Source organism: Apodemus sylvaticus, chromosome 23, assembly GCF_947179515.1.
Source record: "Apodemus sylvaticus chromosome 23, mApoSyl1.1, whole genome shotgun sequence".
Classification (NCBI taxonomy): domain Eukaryota; kingdom Metazoa; phylum Chordata; class Mammalia; order Rodentia; family Muridae; genus Apodemus; species Apodemus sylvaticus.
Window position 1 is genome coordinate 12,234,462 of NC_067494.1, and position 14,437 is coordinate 12,248,898.

A 14,437-nucleotide genomic window follows, 5' to 3' on the forward strand; every position below is an offset into this window, starting at 1 on the left:
GGCAAAGGGCATGAAAGTTGTCCCTCCCAGACTAACTCCAAGGTAGGATAAACTCAGCTTCAACTGAGTCAAAATGTTTTGATACGTAAGTCAACTCAAGGTTATTTTCTATCAGAAGTATCTATAAAGTTTCTCAATAACATAGGAATAGAATGTTCTTAGCAAGTTTCATCTCAACCACACATGCTGTTTACTGAAGGATCATGGTATGAGAGAGGTCACAGGGCTGTGGACCCAGCACAACATGTAGGGTCTGCACAGCAGACCAAGGCTGGGATTCTTCAGTTGCGCAGGTGAGGGGGGCGGTACCGCAATTCAGGGCCTGGAGGACCGAGCTACACATCTGGTGGAGGGTTAGAGACTCCCTCGTAGATGTTTAAGAAATAAAACACATTTTTGCAATGCATTCAAACTAAGGCATTTTATTAGCTGGCTTCTCAACTTAAATAGTATCTTTTGACCTAAGCACAGGTTTCCATCACTTCCCATCACACCCCAGAAGGCAGACTTGATGGACAGTTTCATTTTCAGCACACAATAGCCTTACTGTTACCTTCAGTAAATCTTTTCTTAGTGTTAACTAAAAAAAGCACCAGGTCAAAGACGACTCTCCAAGCCCCATTAAGATACAAGTCTTCCTTAGAACGCACACAGCAGGAGAATGAAAACACACCGGATTTTGGTTTTGGTTTGGCTGCACGTCGAGTCCACTGAGTTAAGTGTCTTCTGATACTTCCCACAAGTCTCAGCACAACAATCGCATTTACCCCACCGCAAAAGGGAAGACATGAAAGCACGGTCCTGGCCTCTGCCAGCGGCAGCGTGGGAGGTCGGCAGAGTGATCGTTAATACTCATTGGAGGCTAACTGTACTTTAGTCTCTCTACACGATCACCACGCGTGCTGTTTCCTTAGCTGCACCACTGAGAGCCTCAGGGGCCGACCGGCTGGTCTGGAGACACAGGAGGACCCGTCACTCTTTTATCTGTAAAATAGAGAAGACACGGATAGCATTTGAGACGCTTCGCAACAACTGCAGCGACAGCGGCGTGCGTGGTTCCCTCCCTCACTAGTTCTCCCACCTCATCCCGATACTTGGCTTTTTTAATTTTTACTTATGAGAATGTAGAGGAAATTCGAACTACTGAGATTTCCTGGTTCAGTTCTAGCTACCCCTTCAAATGTATTTTTTCACATACATGTTTCAGAAAATGTTTACACCTACATTCATTCAATTTTTTGGATGAATTATGTGAAATCAGTAAAAGCCAGTAAGTTAAAGAAATATGGCTTCTTGTCTAAATAAACTCGGACTCCCATTCATCTGACTGTAAGTATGTGATACTTTTCTCTCTTACTATTTAAAAACTATTTTAGTATAAATTGTAACTCCTTGTTCCAATATTGTGTATTCCCTTAAGCCAGAACACCTCAGCAATCACCTCTGGAAGGTGAAACAGACAAAGCCTATCTGCACATAGCCGATACCTCAGTGACGACACCGGCGGCTACCGTGGAGCCGCCGTACCGCAGCATAAACCGCCCCAGCTCCTTGAAGTCTTTGTAGAGCTCAAGGGCCACCGGTCTTTGTGTCTGAAGCTCCACCAGGGCGTTCTGGCCCTTGGTCAGCAGCCTGTTAGGAGTGCAGGGAGAGAGAAGGGGCAGGTGAGCACAGTAAAGACAGCAGTTCACACCCAGTCAGCAAATCCACTCAGCCTTCCAAAGCTAGGGAAAAAGTTGCATGTGTGTATGCTTTAAATTCAAGCATATATACCTTTGAATCTTTCTGGGCTAAAAGGAGTTTAAGCAATTCTAGATTTAAAAACCATTAAGTAGATCTCAAGTGCATATGTGTGTGTGTGTGTGTGTGTGTGTGTGTGTGTATGTGTGTGCGAGGTCCATGGTTGAATCCTTGAACTGCAAAAATGAATAAATACATTTAAATAGACCAATAATAGCCAATCTTAAAATAGACCTCGATCTACTCCCTTCAGACCCACTATATCTCCTGTCCCCCACATCCTCCAAACACCCATCTTAATCCACGCTACCTCACCATTCCCTGGGGGAAATCTAGAACTTTAGCTACCTAATAAAGTAAATAATACTAAAGTTTAATATTATCAGGATGCTAACACTCTATTTAAATGTATTTATTTATTTTTGCAGTTCAAGGATTCAACCATGGACCTCGCACATGCTAAGTATATTATACTAGCTCTTGTAGCAGGAACAGGGAGAAAAACTCAAGAGTCTATACAATGAGCCAATATCAACTGAAAGGTCTCCACACAGTCGTCAGGGTCACACAGCCCAGACTAACAACCCCCACACAAGAGCACCCATGTGTCACTGAGCCAGCTAAGAATCCTATTAGAGTCCAGCATGGCTGTCCTCTGAGAGGCTCCACCCAGCAGCTGACTCAGAGGGATGCAGAGACCCCAGGCGAACAGTGGATGGAGCTTGGGGGCTCCTATGGAAGAGCAGGGGGAAGGACTGCGGGCCCTGAAGGAGATAGGAACTCTTCAGGAAGACCAACAGAGTCAACTAACCTGGATGCATGGGGCTCTCAGAGACTGAGCCACCAACCAAAGAACATACCCAGGCTGGGCCTAGATCTCCCTGCACATGTGTAGCAGATGTGCAGCTTGGTCTCCATGAGAGTCTTGAACAGCTGGAGCTGGGGCTATCCCTAAAGCTGTTCCCTGTCTGTGGGATCGGTTCTTCTAGCTGGGCTGTCTTGTCTGGACTCAGTGGGAGAGGAAGTGCCTGGTCCTGCAGAGACTTGATATGCCAGGGTTGTGGGGAGGATACCCAGGGAGAGCTCCACCCTCAGAGGACAAGGGAAGGAAGGGAGAAAGGATTGTTGGAGGGGGTGACTGGGAGGAGGGGCAGCGAGCAGGATGTGAAGTGAATAAATAAAAATAAAATGAAAAAGAAAGAAAGAAAATATGGCATAGTTGCATTAAAAGAAAAAAAAGGAAAAGGAAAAAAATCTTGTCTCTGTCACTTGTAAGCTGTGACTGCTGAGGATATAACTCACAGGAAATGCTCGTGACAGCCTAGAAAACTCGGATCTTGAGAGATGCCATTCCTCTAGTGTGGCGCTCCCCAGAGCATCCCAGTCCACACTGATGTGAGAAGCTAGGGGCTCCTTCAAGAGAGAGGCAGAGCAGCCTTCCCTCCTGAGAGCAAACTGCCTTCAGTTCCTCACAGATGGTCAGACATTAGCCCAGCAGGCTCCCGGGCCCCTTACACAGGTGCAGAAGGTGAGAACAGAAGGGGATTTTGGGTGGGATTCCCCACAGGCTCACCATGGGGGAAACTCCAAATTGCAGGCAGCCAGGCAAACTGGGATGGCCTTAACTTGTACCAAATAAGAGTTTGTATTTTGCAATATATACTTGCATTACTTTATTTTTATTACAGATGCTTTGTTTCTCGGAAAGTACTTCCTGTGTCAATCAAAGAACCGTGCAGACTCGGCCTAGACAGTAACAATAATCAGAAAACCAGCACCGAGGAGATCAGTGCAGTGGACAGGAAGGCGGACAGGAGCAAAGCCACCTCACAGTACATCTGTGGGAAAGGGAGGTGCTAGGTGCATGCAGAGACCCTTCTCTTAGACTGGGGGCAAGCTCACAGCGCAGACGGCAGAGGCAAGGGAAGCACAAGGCTGAAATCTAAAACAATTCATCTTTAAGAACATTGGACTTGGGGCTCTTCCAGAGGACCTGTGTTCAAATCCCAACACACACATGGCAGCTCACGACTGTCTATAACTCTAAGATCTGACACTCTCACATAGACATACATTCAGGCAAAACATCAATGCACATAAAATAAAGATAAATACATTTAATTTTTTAAAAAAATAATATAGGACTAGCAGTTGTAATGCCTTTGCTCCATCAATACCTGTGGCTTGATGCATACACATATATTTTTATTTCTTATTCCCATCACTACCATACATAACTTTAATCATATCTAACAGTCCTAAAGTAAAGCTTTCACGTGTGTGTATGTGTTTGTATGTTTGCGTATGCATGCACAGGTGAATGTGCACATGGGTGCTCCTACATGCAGAGCTGAAAGTCAGCCTGGGGGGCACTCCTCAGGCATGTCCCTCCTGCTCTCTGCCTGGGTCTCTCAGTGAACCTGGCGATGAAGCTAGGCTGATAGGCCAGTGAGCTCGAGGTCTGCTTGGCTCTGCTTCCTGCACGCTGCCTTCCAGGAGGGTGCACACTGTCTTCTGGGTTCTGAGGACCAGACTCAGGTCCCCATCCGTGCACAGCAAGCACACAATTTACCAGCTGAGCCATCTCCCCACCCCTTAAAGGCTTATTTATATACCTTTTTTTAATCTAGTCACTAGAAAGTGATCAGTAGAAAAGGTATCTGGATCCCAGTTAGCACAACACGCACTCAGCTTATCTGTAAGGAACTGCTTATGCCGTTAGTGTCTATGGTTTCTGCATTAAAACACTCACTTGGGCTTCTTCTTTGTGACTTCACCAGTACTTTTGTTTAGGACGCTAATCAATCTCTTAATAACAGCAGGCTCGCTGACGGTTTGGTAGTGTAACAGCACCTAAAACAGACAGACAGACAGACAAATGGGAACACTAAGAACTACTTGCTACAGCAGTCCCAGCCTTTGCTTCTGGCACATGACAAACACACTCAACAGTCAGCCCAGCTCCATCACTTCCTAATAATTCTACGTTCCGTGCTAGTGAGAGGCTCCTTCACATTTCTAGCCTGCACCCTGTGTGAAGGCTATACAGTCTTCCTGTTCCCTGCCCCTCTGGACAGGGGAAGAAGACAGTACCTTGGAATCACTGAAGAGGTTAAAAGCAGCTGCTGTTTACCACTTAACACCATAGCGGCATCACAAGGAGCCCGTAGGGAATGACTGGGAAGCTAAGCCTTTCGCTTCTGTGGCCTATGCCTTCACAGCGCTGGGGCGGGGTGAGATAAAGGCCCCGAAGCACAGATGGTCAACAAGTGAACCGCCTCATCCCGAGTACCGAGGGAGGGAGGAGATGTGTCCTATTCAGCAGGGATCACTAATCCACTCTTGGGCCACATGAATACAATATTCCATATGCAGAAACCATGAAAGACAGCAATGTTTATAAATATCCCTGAGAACCGGGCACTGTGTGACGGAATTTAGAGGCAATAGTTTAATTTATACAGGAGACTAGACAGGGTCTAAAGTGCACCAGACAAGGGTTCAAATCCTTCACCTGGGCCAAGTTCCTTAACTTACCTACGTAAGGTTCCAGTCACTAAAGTGAGGCTGCTCAGACACCAGCTGTACCAATAGCAGCCAGCAGGGGAATGTCCACCAACCTCAGACCATCTACGGCCATCCTGCCCGACACTCCTCCTCTCAGCTGGCATTAGGTGATTACCTCAGACGCTGACTATAGCTGACTGAGCTTACATGAGGGGAAAGAGCAGGAAGTTGTCATTAACTGTGGCTATGGAACTTACGTCAGCTTGAGTCTCACACCCAAAACAGTTGAAACTACAAATCCCTGGCTCTTCCCATGTTGGTTTACTAAGAGTACTATAGAAATAACATGGGCATAATTTTCTGTTTTTATAAAAGAAACTTTTATGAATAAAAAAGGGGAAGCTTTGGCAGATCCCAATCAAAGTCAAAGCACAAACAACTATCCTTACTCAAATAATCTGCTGTGTGTGTGCTGTCGGCATGCTCACATTCTCAGGAGCAGTAAAGACACCACACTTTAATGCTCTGTAAGCGTCATCTTGGGACATTCGTAGAAACAGACATGTTCTATCTGCAATTTCCTAACCACAATAGTTTGCACTTGTGAGAAAGAGAAGCCACCCAGTGTGGCTGCATGGTGGAGGGCTTGCCCACCACACCCTAGGTATCGGGTCCTATCCCCCATCCGGGGGGGAAGAGGGAATAAAGGAAATAGAAATTGTGCAGGGGCTGTGGATGTGCAAGCCTAGACTTGGGGAACCTTCTGTAAGTCGTATCAAAAGCAACAATGGCACACTGAAACTCTAGTACTCCGAAAAGGTAAACTGATTTTCCTTTTCAGTGGTACTTAATGATGTGACGTGTAAAGACCCCAAAGTTCGTAGTTCCTGAGCAGGCAGATGGCTGCCACGTGCTGAAGAGAGGAGACCAATTCCCAGTAGTCAGTGGCTACAGATCTAAAATGTCACGCTGAGAGATCAACGTAAGACTAAGAATCTAAGCGACATCTCTTTGGGATCAAAGATCCCCTACTAACCTTACACATGACTAGGTCTTCATGGCCCCCCCGAACACCAGAGAGGAGACACACTGACCCTCATGATCCTGGCTGAGGCCCTTGCACCATTTGCTGAGCCACACGTGGACCCTAGAATTACACCAGGACTCACAAACGGGCTGTGAACAGACAGACTCAGATTTCATTTTTCCTTCTCTCTACTGCATTGTGTATTAGCTAAAGCAAAAACCTGATGAACATAAGTGAGACATCTACTTGCAAACAAGATAACTTACTATCTATCACCCTGATGCTTTAATATCATGTACAAATCAAACTCTCATTCATAATGTAGAACAATCCCAGCACTGTGTCAACTGGAGAGTGTACCGTGTCTCACAGTGAACGCGATGACACACTGGGTCCTGGCCTGACTGTCCCTAGTCACAACTGAAAAAGAGTCTCTACTTCATCTGTAAATATGGACAATGCCAACACAGGTGCAGAATCTCTACTCACAATTCTCAAATCCCCCAAATCTGAAAACTCAAGAGTACTTCTAAATCTGTTGTAAACCTATTCAAGCAGTTAAGCCCGGTGTCTTTCATGCGTTCCTGACGTTAACAAGTTACAACAGAAGCAGTATGTTTCAGCCGTGGTGTTGGGCGCTGCCTCTTCCTATGAAGAGTTTTAAACAGCGTGTGTGCATTCAGTGTTCTGATAAAGTCCTTAGCACTTCTGAATTCTGAAAGGCACTGGCCTACCTTGCTTCATTGGTGATGATGAGAACCAAATCATCTAGCTTTACTAAGCTTTACTGTTAGGCAACTAATAAATAATCCTCCTTAAGTAGCCTTTAAAAAAAAAATCAGTGAATATAGCAATCTGATATTCAACAAAGGTGCCAACATTGTTCATTGTGGAACAGATGTTGCTAGGAAACTGGATGAGCAGATGTAAAGGACTGAATGACAACGAGGCTCTGCCCAGCACCACATCACATGACCACTACACACATCACATGACCAACTACCCAATGATCCGTGGCCTAATGCCCGTGACAAACCACAGAGCTCTTAAGGCAAATGCAGGCAAGGCTTCCTGAGGCTTCCACCATGAGCACACAAACTTACCACCAAAGGTGCAGATAAGGAACAGAAACTGCATTTCTTCAAACTTGAGAATGTTACTCACACTGCAGGACACAGAGTGCGAAGACAATTGCTGACTAGAAAATATCCTTTTAAATTACACTCAGAACACGTGCTGCAAGACTTTGGTCTGGGGGATGAGGTTCTTGAGAAGGGCAGCTGCAATGGTTAGGCAATACAGCGTACACTGAATCACGTTCCTAACAATGCAAATGTTCTTACATACAGTAACTACAAAAATAAAACAAAAATTAAATTTAATATATCTTATAATTTCCCCTATAAAGTGTAGAGCTCACCATAGCAACTAAGGAATATTTACACATACCTGTATATGTATCATTGCAGAATTAAGTGCTAACTAAATTAAGCATTTTTTAATTATTTAAGAAATATTACCACAGCAAGTAGATATGACCACTTTTCTCATTCCAAGTTTATCCTGATAAGCAGTTCAGTAGTGATTCTCAACCTGTGGGTCAGGACCCCTCTGGTGTGGAATGTCCCTTTGACTGGGGTCCCATATCAGATATCCTTATATCGGATACATTCATGACAGCAGCACAATTACAGTTGTGAAGTAGCAACTAAAATAATTCTCTGGTGAGGGTCACGATAGCATGAGGGACTGTATTAAAGGTCGCAGCATTACGGAGGTGAGAACCACTGCTGTAGTCTCTTAAAACAGCTGAAAGGCTTCAGCTGATGCTAGCTTTTAAAAATCTATAGGCAGGAAGATAGTGTTACTCTTCAAAGTAAATACCGTCATCTTGACCTCCCTCCATTGGTAAATACCGATTACTCTGTGAGTAAACACAGCTCCAACAACCTTGCTTTCCAGGAATCTGCTTCATACACTCAAAAGCAATCAACTGTGACCTATCTGCTGATTGATACATGAGTCCTAAATGGTTAACGATGAAATATTCAATTGTAACAACTCTTTTGGTGAAACACTTTTTAAAAAGTGAATAAAAATACAATATGCTTATGAAAGTATTTCAATGCCTAATAAACAGGATGAGTACACTGACACAGAACTAAGAATCATACGCAAGGTGGATCTGGGTGACCTATGTAGCTCTCTCCCTGGTTCCTCGGCACCATCAAAGCCTCAGCAAGTTGAAAGATCCATTCCTATTCCTGCTTTACTTCACATCCTCTCCTGAAAGAGGTCCCAGGCTCAAGATCGAAATAAAAAGTAAAATCAGTATGATTAGTAAATCCAGGCTGCACATCTTCCTAGATTAGAATAAAGGGTGAGTTTGACACTTTTAATAATAGTACATACTTATGTAAAAGCTTTTCCTGAGTTTATACAAACAAGGGCTCTATGTGGTGACGGGGCTTTAACCATCAAGGCTGAGTACTTACACCCACTGAGAAACACTCACCCTACTGTCAAGGAGCATCTGCACACTGTTCCATCTGATGGGGAAGGAACTGCCTGACAAGTTACAAACGCAGAGAACTGCATGAGTGCAGTCTTAAGTCCATGAGAAGAAAACTACACCCGACATAGAAACCCACAAGTAACATCTTTCTGGAATAAGAAACACTATAAAAAAATTCCCATCCCACAGAGAAACTGCTCAAGTGTGGTCACCCCATGCAGGGTCTGAATGAGCAGCCTAGCTCATCAAATGTGGAGAGAGCTCCTGGTACATCTGAAATCTAAATCTTGTGTGCACACAGGATGGGGGGGGGGGCGGTTCTGATGCTAAAGGTTCTGTTCCCCAGTTGGTTCTTGATCTGTGAAGAACCAAGAAGTTGGTTCTTCTTCAGTAAAGAAGGCCAGGACAACTGCTGGGCGGAAGGTACAGGAGGGCTTCTGGGTCCCTGGAGGGGCAAGGTGGGACTAGCCACTGAATAGGGCAGGTAGGAGGAGCAGAGATCAAATTTTATTACGAGCACCCTTTTCTAGGCAGGAGATAGTAACGCCCAGCAATTGTGTCCTAAGGCAAAGTGAAAAGGAACTGTGTGTGTGTGTGTGTGTGTATGTGTATGTTTGTGTGTGTGTGTGTGTGTGTGTATGTGTATGTTTGTGTTTTATCCACAGATTTAAGGAAAGTTTACCAGGGGCTGGTAGTGAGGCTGGTCTTGGAGCAAAGGCAGTAGAGTTAAACTACATGCAACATACACATGCTGGGTAGATAGCATGTGAAATGAAACAGGCTATCTACATACTAACAGAAGGTGTCTGTAGATTATGCAATCACAGAATATTCTTATTTTCTGTATTTCTATGGCTTTCTAACCTTTAAAGTTAATCTGTAACCAAAAATACTGAAATTATATTAAACAGAAGCACCAAAGTAAAAAATACTAGTAAGCCTTACTATTCAGTAAAAAGTCTATCATCTCCACCAGAAAAACGATGTATTAGCAGTTTGAATCAACTTATTATGAAAAATACCTTCTCTTGAAAAAGTTTTCAAACTCAAAAATCAAATAATGGCTGGAGCAGTGTGTCAAGGTTAAAAGCACTGCTGCTCTTTCAGAGGACGCGGGTTCTGCTGGGCTTGGCCTGTTGCTATGTCTACAAATGCTAAACTCCGAACCCTGAGTCTGGTTGCCGTCCTCACCAGTCCATGCCCATGTACACTGGTCTTTGTGGTGTAAACCTTGCTCCCCAATTTTAAGCGATTGGATAATGAAAGGCCTGAGACTGGGCAGAGAGATAGAGATAGAGAGAGAGGCAGGACCTGATTGTCAGGTGAAGATTCTTGAGAGAGACCACGGGAGAAGGAGAGAGAGGATGGAGGGGAGGTCACATGAGGCCACCGGACCAGGAGCACGTGGTCAGGAGAAGCGCATCCTGAGGACAGGCTGATGGAGTGAGAGCAGCCCAGGTAACAAGGTAGCGAGGAGCTCTGGTCTAGATAGAGGTAGAACAGCATCGAACCTGCCCAGTCTAGGCTCACAGTTTGTAAATAAAATGCTAGGTTTATATGAGCTAGCTAGAATAAATATTTCATTAACAGGATTTGATGCCCACAACTGCCTATAACTCCAGTACCAGGGGACCTTATACCCTTCTTGCCTCTGTGGGCACACACATGGTGTACTGTCACACATGAGGACGAGCACCCACACACAGAAAATAAATAATATAGACAATAATATACAGATAGATGTACAGAATATATCTATAGAATTGTACTATATACTATATATAAAATATATAGAGAAAAGCATATATGTGTGTGTGTATATATATGTATACATTCTAACTCATTTCAAGCCCTAACTCATTTTCCTAAATCAGCAGAGCCGTTCCTGTGAAACAAGCAGCCAGGGTCAGTTAGGACTCCCCGAGTCCACAAAGGTGAGCACAACGCACTGGGAACTTACAGGAAACCCTTTAGTGATAGGAACTTCAATATTGAAGATGAGGATCCGGGCTCTGAAGCGGGTGCAAGCCTTAATGGGTTCCTTGGGGCCACAAAATATGCAGCCGACACTGTAACGAGAGAGAGAGAGAGAGAGAGAGAGAGAGAGAGAGAGAGAGAGAGAGAGATGAATGAGCCGACATGAAGAGCCCACCCTGCGGTACAGGAATGAGAACGTTCCCTCGGGTCCCCGCTGCCCCAGCCATGGCTTCGCACACTACGCCTTCACCCCAAGCACACAGCCTGTGTGCCGACGTGAATTAATCCACGGATTTACTAGTTATATCTGGTCACACTGAACTCCAGGGTTGCAAGCTCACGCTCTAACACTGTTTATCTGGCACAGGCTGTTTAAACCTGTTGTCTTACTCACTTGATTTTGATGATGTCCATCCCGACCAAAGTGAGGCTAACGTGGTCGCCTGCTGCTGCCCAGTCGACAGGTTCGTCGTGCAGAGTGATCCCTGGAAGTGAGGAGACACCAGAGCCCCATGAAATCTCTGCAGAGCCCTAACAGCCAGGGCGCTTCGTCACCGAGCTCATCACTTTCCGTCTGGCGGTCAGCAGTGAGAAGTGCGGCGCAGCGAGGAGGAAGCTCTAGCTCCTCCCTAAACAGGATGGCATATGCCCACAGGAGGCCGGGCGCTTCCCATCTAATCAAACATTCTAAACTCATGGACACAATGAAGCCAGTCTCAGCAGGCTTCGTTTAAGCACTGCTATTAACAGGCACAGGCAGTTACGGCATACAGTCCAAATCATTAATATTATTAGACTATTCCTAGTGGCATAAAGACAGGACTGGCGAAGGTGACGGCAGCGAGTTATTCCCGTGGGCTTTCCTGCCCTTCCATCCTTCCACCTCCAGCATGGCCTAGGCTGGCCTTGAGCTCTGACTCTCCTGCCTCAAAGCCCTGGGTTCTAGGATCCTAGCAGTGCACCCTCACACTGGACAAGCTGTGTCCACCTAGAGAATGACCTATCTGAAGCTGTGTGCTCGGAGGTGGGTGGGGTCTGCGGAGCGCCCATGTTCAGTCAGTCCGAGGGTCCACTCGGCAAGCCCTTAGCTATTCTCGCTCAAAGATGCCTTCTTCCCAGACCTGCAAACCACCGCTCATCATGGGAGGGGAAACTATGCAAACGGCAATAAAATCTACGTTAAGAACGGTGTGGGACACCACATCTCTAACCCTATAACCCTACACACCTACTCACTCCAAAACAGTCCCGAAGAACAGCTCCTCACGGCGCTGTGCAGCTTCCTTATTACACGGCTCTGAAATGAATCTCACATGGCTTCATGGGATGGGAAATATTTAAGGGCGTCAGTCTTGTGATGAAGAGGTCGAGCAGACCAGACATAGGAAGGAGGACTGCGCTGGACTGACATGTTTTTAATGACTCATAATCCTCTCATTTCCTTAGGAAACTGTACTTTCCCTCTTATATGACATGTTCTTCTAGGACAATATTCTTAGCTTCAACAAATTTAGTAATTTAAATCTAAAACTGACTAATTTAAATGTTCGTCAAACATCAACTAGTTAAATTTAATTTTTAAATGTAACTGAAAATGGCCATATCTGTATTTCCTGGGAAACAGGGATGTGAAAAATACAAGGTAGTTAATAAATTGTCTTTGGACAATTTGTCCAAAGTAAAAATTGTCTTTGGACAATCTTCTTTAAGGGCTTTTCTTTTTTATTGAAACTTTCCTACTGTAGTTTTCTTGGTTTGTCTCTCAAGCATCTTCCTGTCCCGCATCTCCTCTCTGCAGGCTTCTCTCCTTGGCCAGGCACTACAACAGCGGTTTCCGTTCTCCTTCTAACACTCCAGATACTTTTAAATCTTGTCAGACATTCCAGGTAAGCCATCATGCAAGGGATGACGCAGTTTAAAATGGCCCAGAAGTAACAGCAGTCCTCCTGCCTCAGGTTTCCCAATGCTGGGATTAAGGACGAGCCACTGCTCTAAAGTCTGATGTCACTACAGTGGAAGAGTGACTCGGGGCTGCCACTCAATGGCTGTGCTGTCAGGCCTCCACTCTTACGGGCCGTCAGACATGCACTTCACGCATTCAGACAAAGCGCACACAGATGTGCAGGGTGAACAGTGGTCAGAGCTGCAGGCTGGGGCTGCGGTGAGCCCCAGGCAAGCCCCTCGGAGAGGGGGCCTCTCTGAACAGATGCCAGAAGAGGAGACGCTCAGACTCCACCTGGAGAACACAGCAGCAAGGAGCGCGGGCGGGGCTTCCAGGTCACCAAAGGCGCTCAGTATGAAGAGCTGACATTTCTAAAATGGTAATTTAGTATCATGTTCTTAATTAACAGCTGCTGATTTTTTAGGGTTTTTTTTTTTTTTTAAATCTTATTCTTAAAAAACTCATTAGTATTTCCAGAAGAGCAAACAGTGGCAGGAAAGTCTTAAAATTCAAACTTTTTAGAAAGTACATTCAAATGTATAAACCTGCCAGTAAAAGTATGAACACAAACTGAATTAAGAGCAGTAGAGGAGTGTAGTAAAATTTTAACTTTTCTAATAGCTTATACTTCAGTCTATACTTGTTAGAAATATTATTATTCTACCATAAACCATCTTCCATTTTACTCTGATGTCACAAAATTAGCAAGAAGTCCAAGTAAGGCTAAGTAGAACTGAGAACTTTTTAAGCCAAATTTAGACAAGAGCCTACACACAGGAAAGGCTCCATCTCCGCTGGGAACAGTTATCAACCATCGTCAGTGTGCCCCAGGAAACACAGCAGAGGAAGCCACTAAGCCAGCTTCACGGGAGCCCTTCGTGCTGGCCTCTTATTTAGGTCTTCCTATATTACCTTAAACATACACACACACACACACACACACACACACACACACACACACACACGGGGTGGGGGGGGGAGGGGGGGAAGGAATCAAAGGTATCACATATAGATATAGACACCATCAAAGCTGTTAACTGATTCTGAAATACAGACTCTACGGTGACACTCTGCCAACTACTAACTAGCTATTATTGGGTTGGATTCTTTAATTTCTTCTACAAATTATAATTTTATAAGAATCTGCCTTATATCAGATTTTATGACTCAGTGCCAAAAAGAGAACGTCGCCAGGCTGAGACTGTTTCATGTACACATAGACATATGCCTCAACAGGAAAACAATACTTTAATATTGTTACATTTTAGCATTCAACAGTTAGTATCATTTTGACAGTTACAATTTCAGTAAGAGGATATTTACTCTAGAGTTATAACTAGACTACTAGAAGAACTCTCAAGACCTGCTAACAAAAGCGTGCTGCAGTGGGTCAATACCTTTAGCAGTGCAGGTCTCATTGGGCGGCACAGCTAACAGACGGTCCCCAGTCTGGATATAACCAGCTTCAATTTTACCAGTCACACAAAAGCCAGAGCCTTGATCTGTAAAACACACCAACTCATATAAAACACATAGTAATGTTATCTGGTAGTTAATACTGTGATATTTGTTCCCTACATAGTTATGAAAGGCCAGGAATCAGATGAATACCAAGCAACGGTCAGGTCAGGAGTTTAAATACCTCTACTAAACATAGCACCTGCACAGTCCAGTTTCTCTTGCAAATAAGATTATTCAGAGTACAAAAACTGAAGGTACATTCCTTTCC

At 44.7% G+C, this 14,437-nt stretch overlaps 1 protein-coding gene across 1 annotated transcript in view; it reads right to left on the reverse strand.

Annotated features, from left to right (window-relative positions):
* Positions 1 to 406: 406 nt before the first annotated feature.
* Positions 407 to 14,437, reverse strand: part of Hbs1l (HBS1 like translational GTPase) — a 73,264-nt gene continuing 59,233 nt past the window's right edge. The window contains exons 13-18 of the mRNA XM_052169215.1: positions 14,106 to 14,210; positions 11,161 to 11,251; positions 10,750 to 10,858; positions 4,493 to 4,593; positions 1,488 to 1,632; positions 407 to 984 (exon numbers count right to left, since the gene is read on the reverse strand). Coding sequence (XP_052025175.1) covers positions 973 to 984; positions 1,488 to 1,632; positions 4,493 to 4,593; positions 10,750 to 10,858; positions 11,161 to 11,251; positions 14,106 to 14,210 — 563 coding nt within the window. The 3' untranslated portion in view covers positions 407 to 972. The remainder of the gene's footprint in view (positions 985 to 1,487; positions 1,633 to 4,492; positions 4,594 to 10,749; positions 10,859 to 11,160; positions 11,252 to 14,105; positions 14,211 to 14,437) is intronic.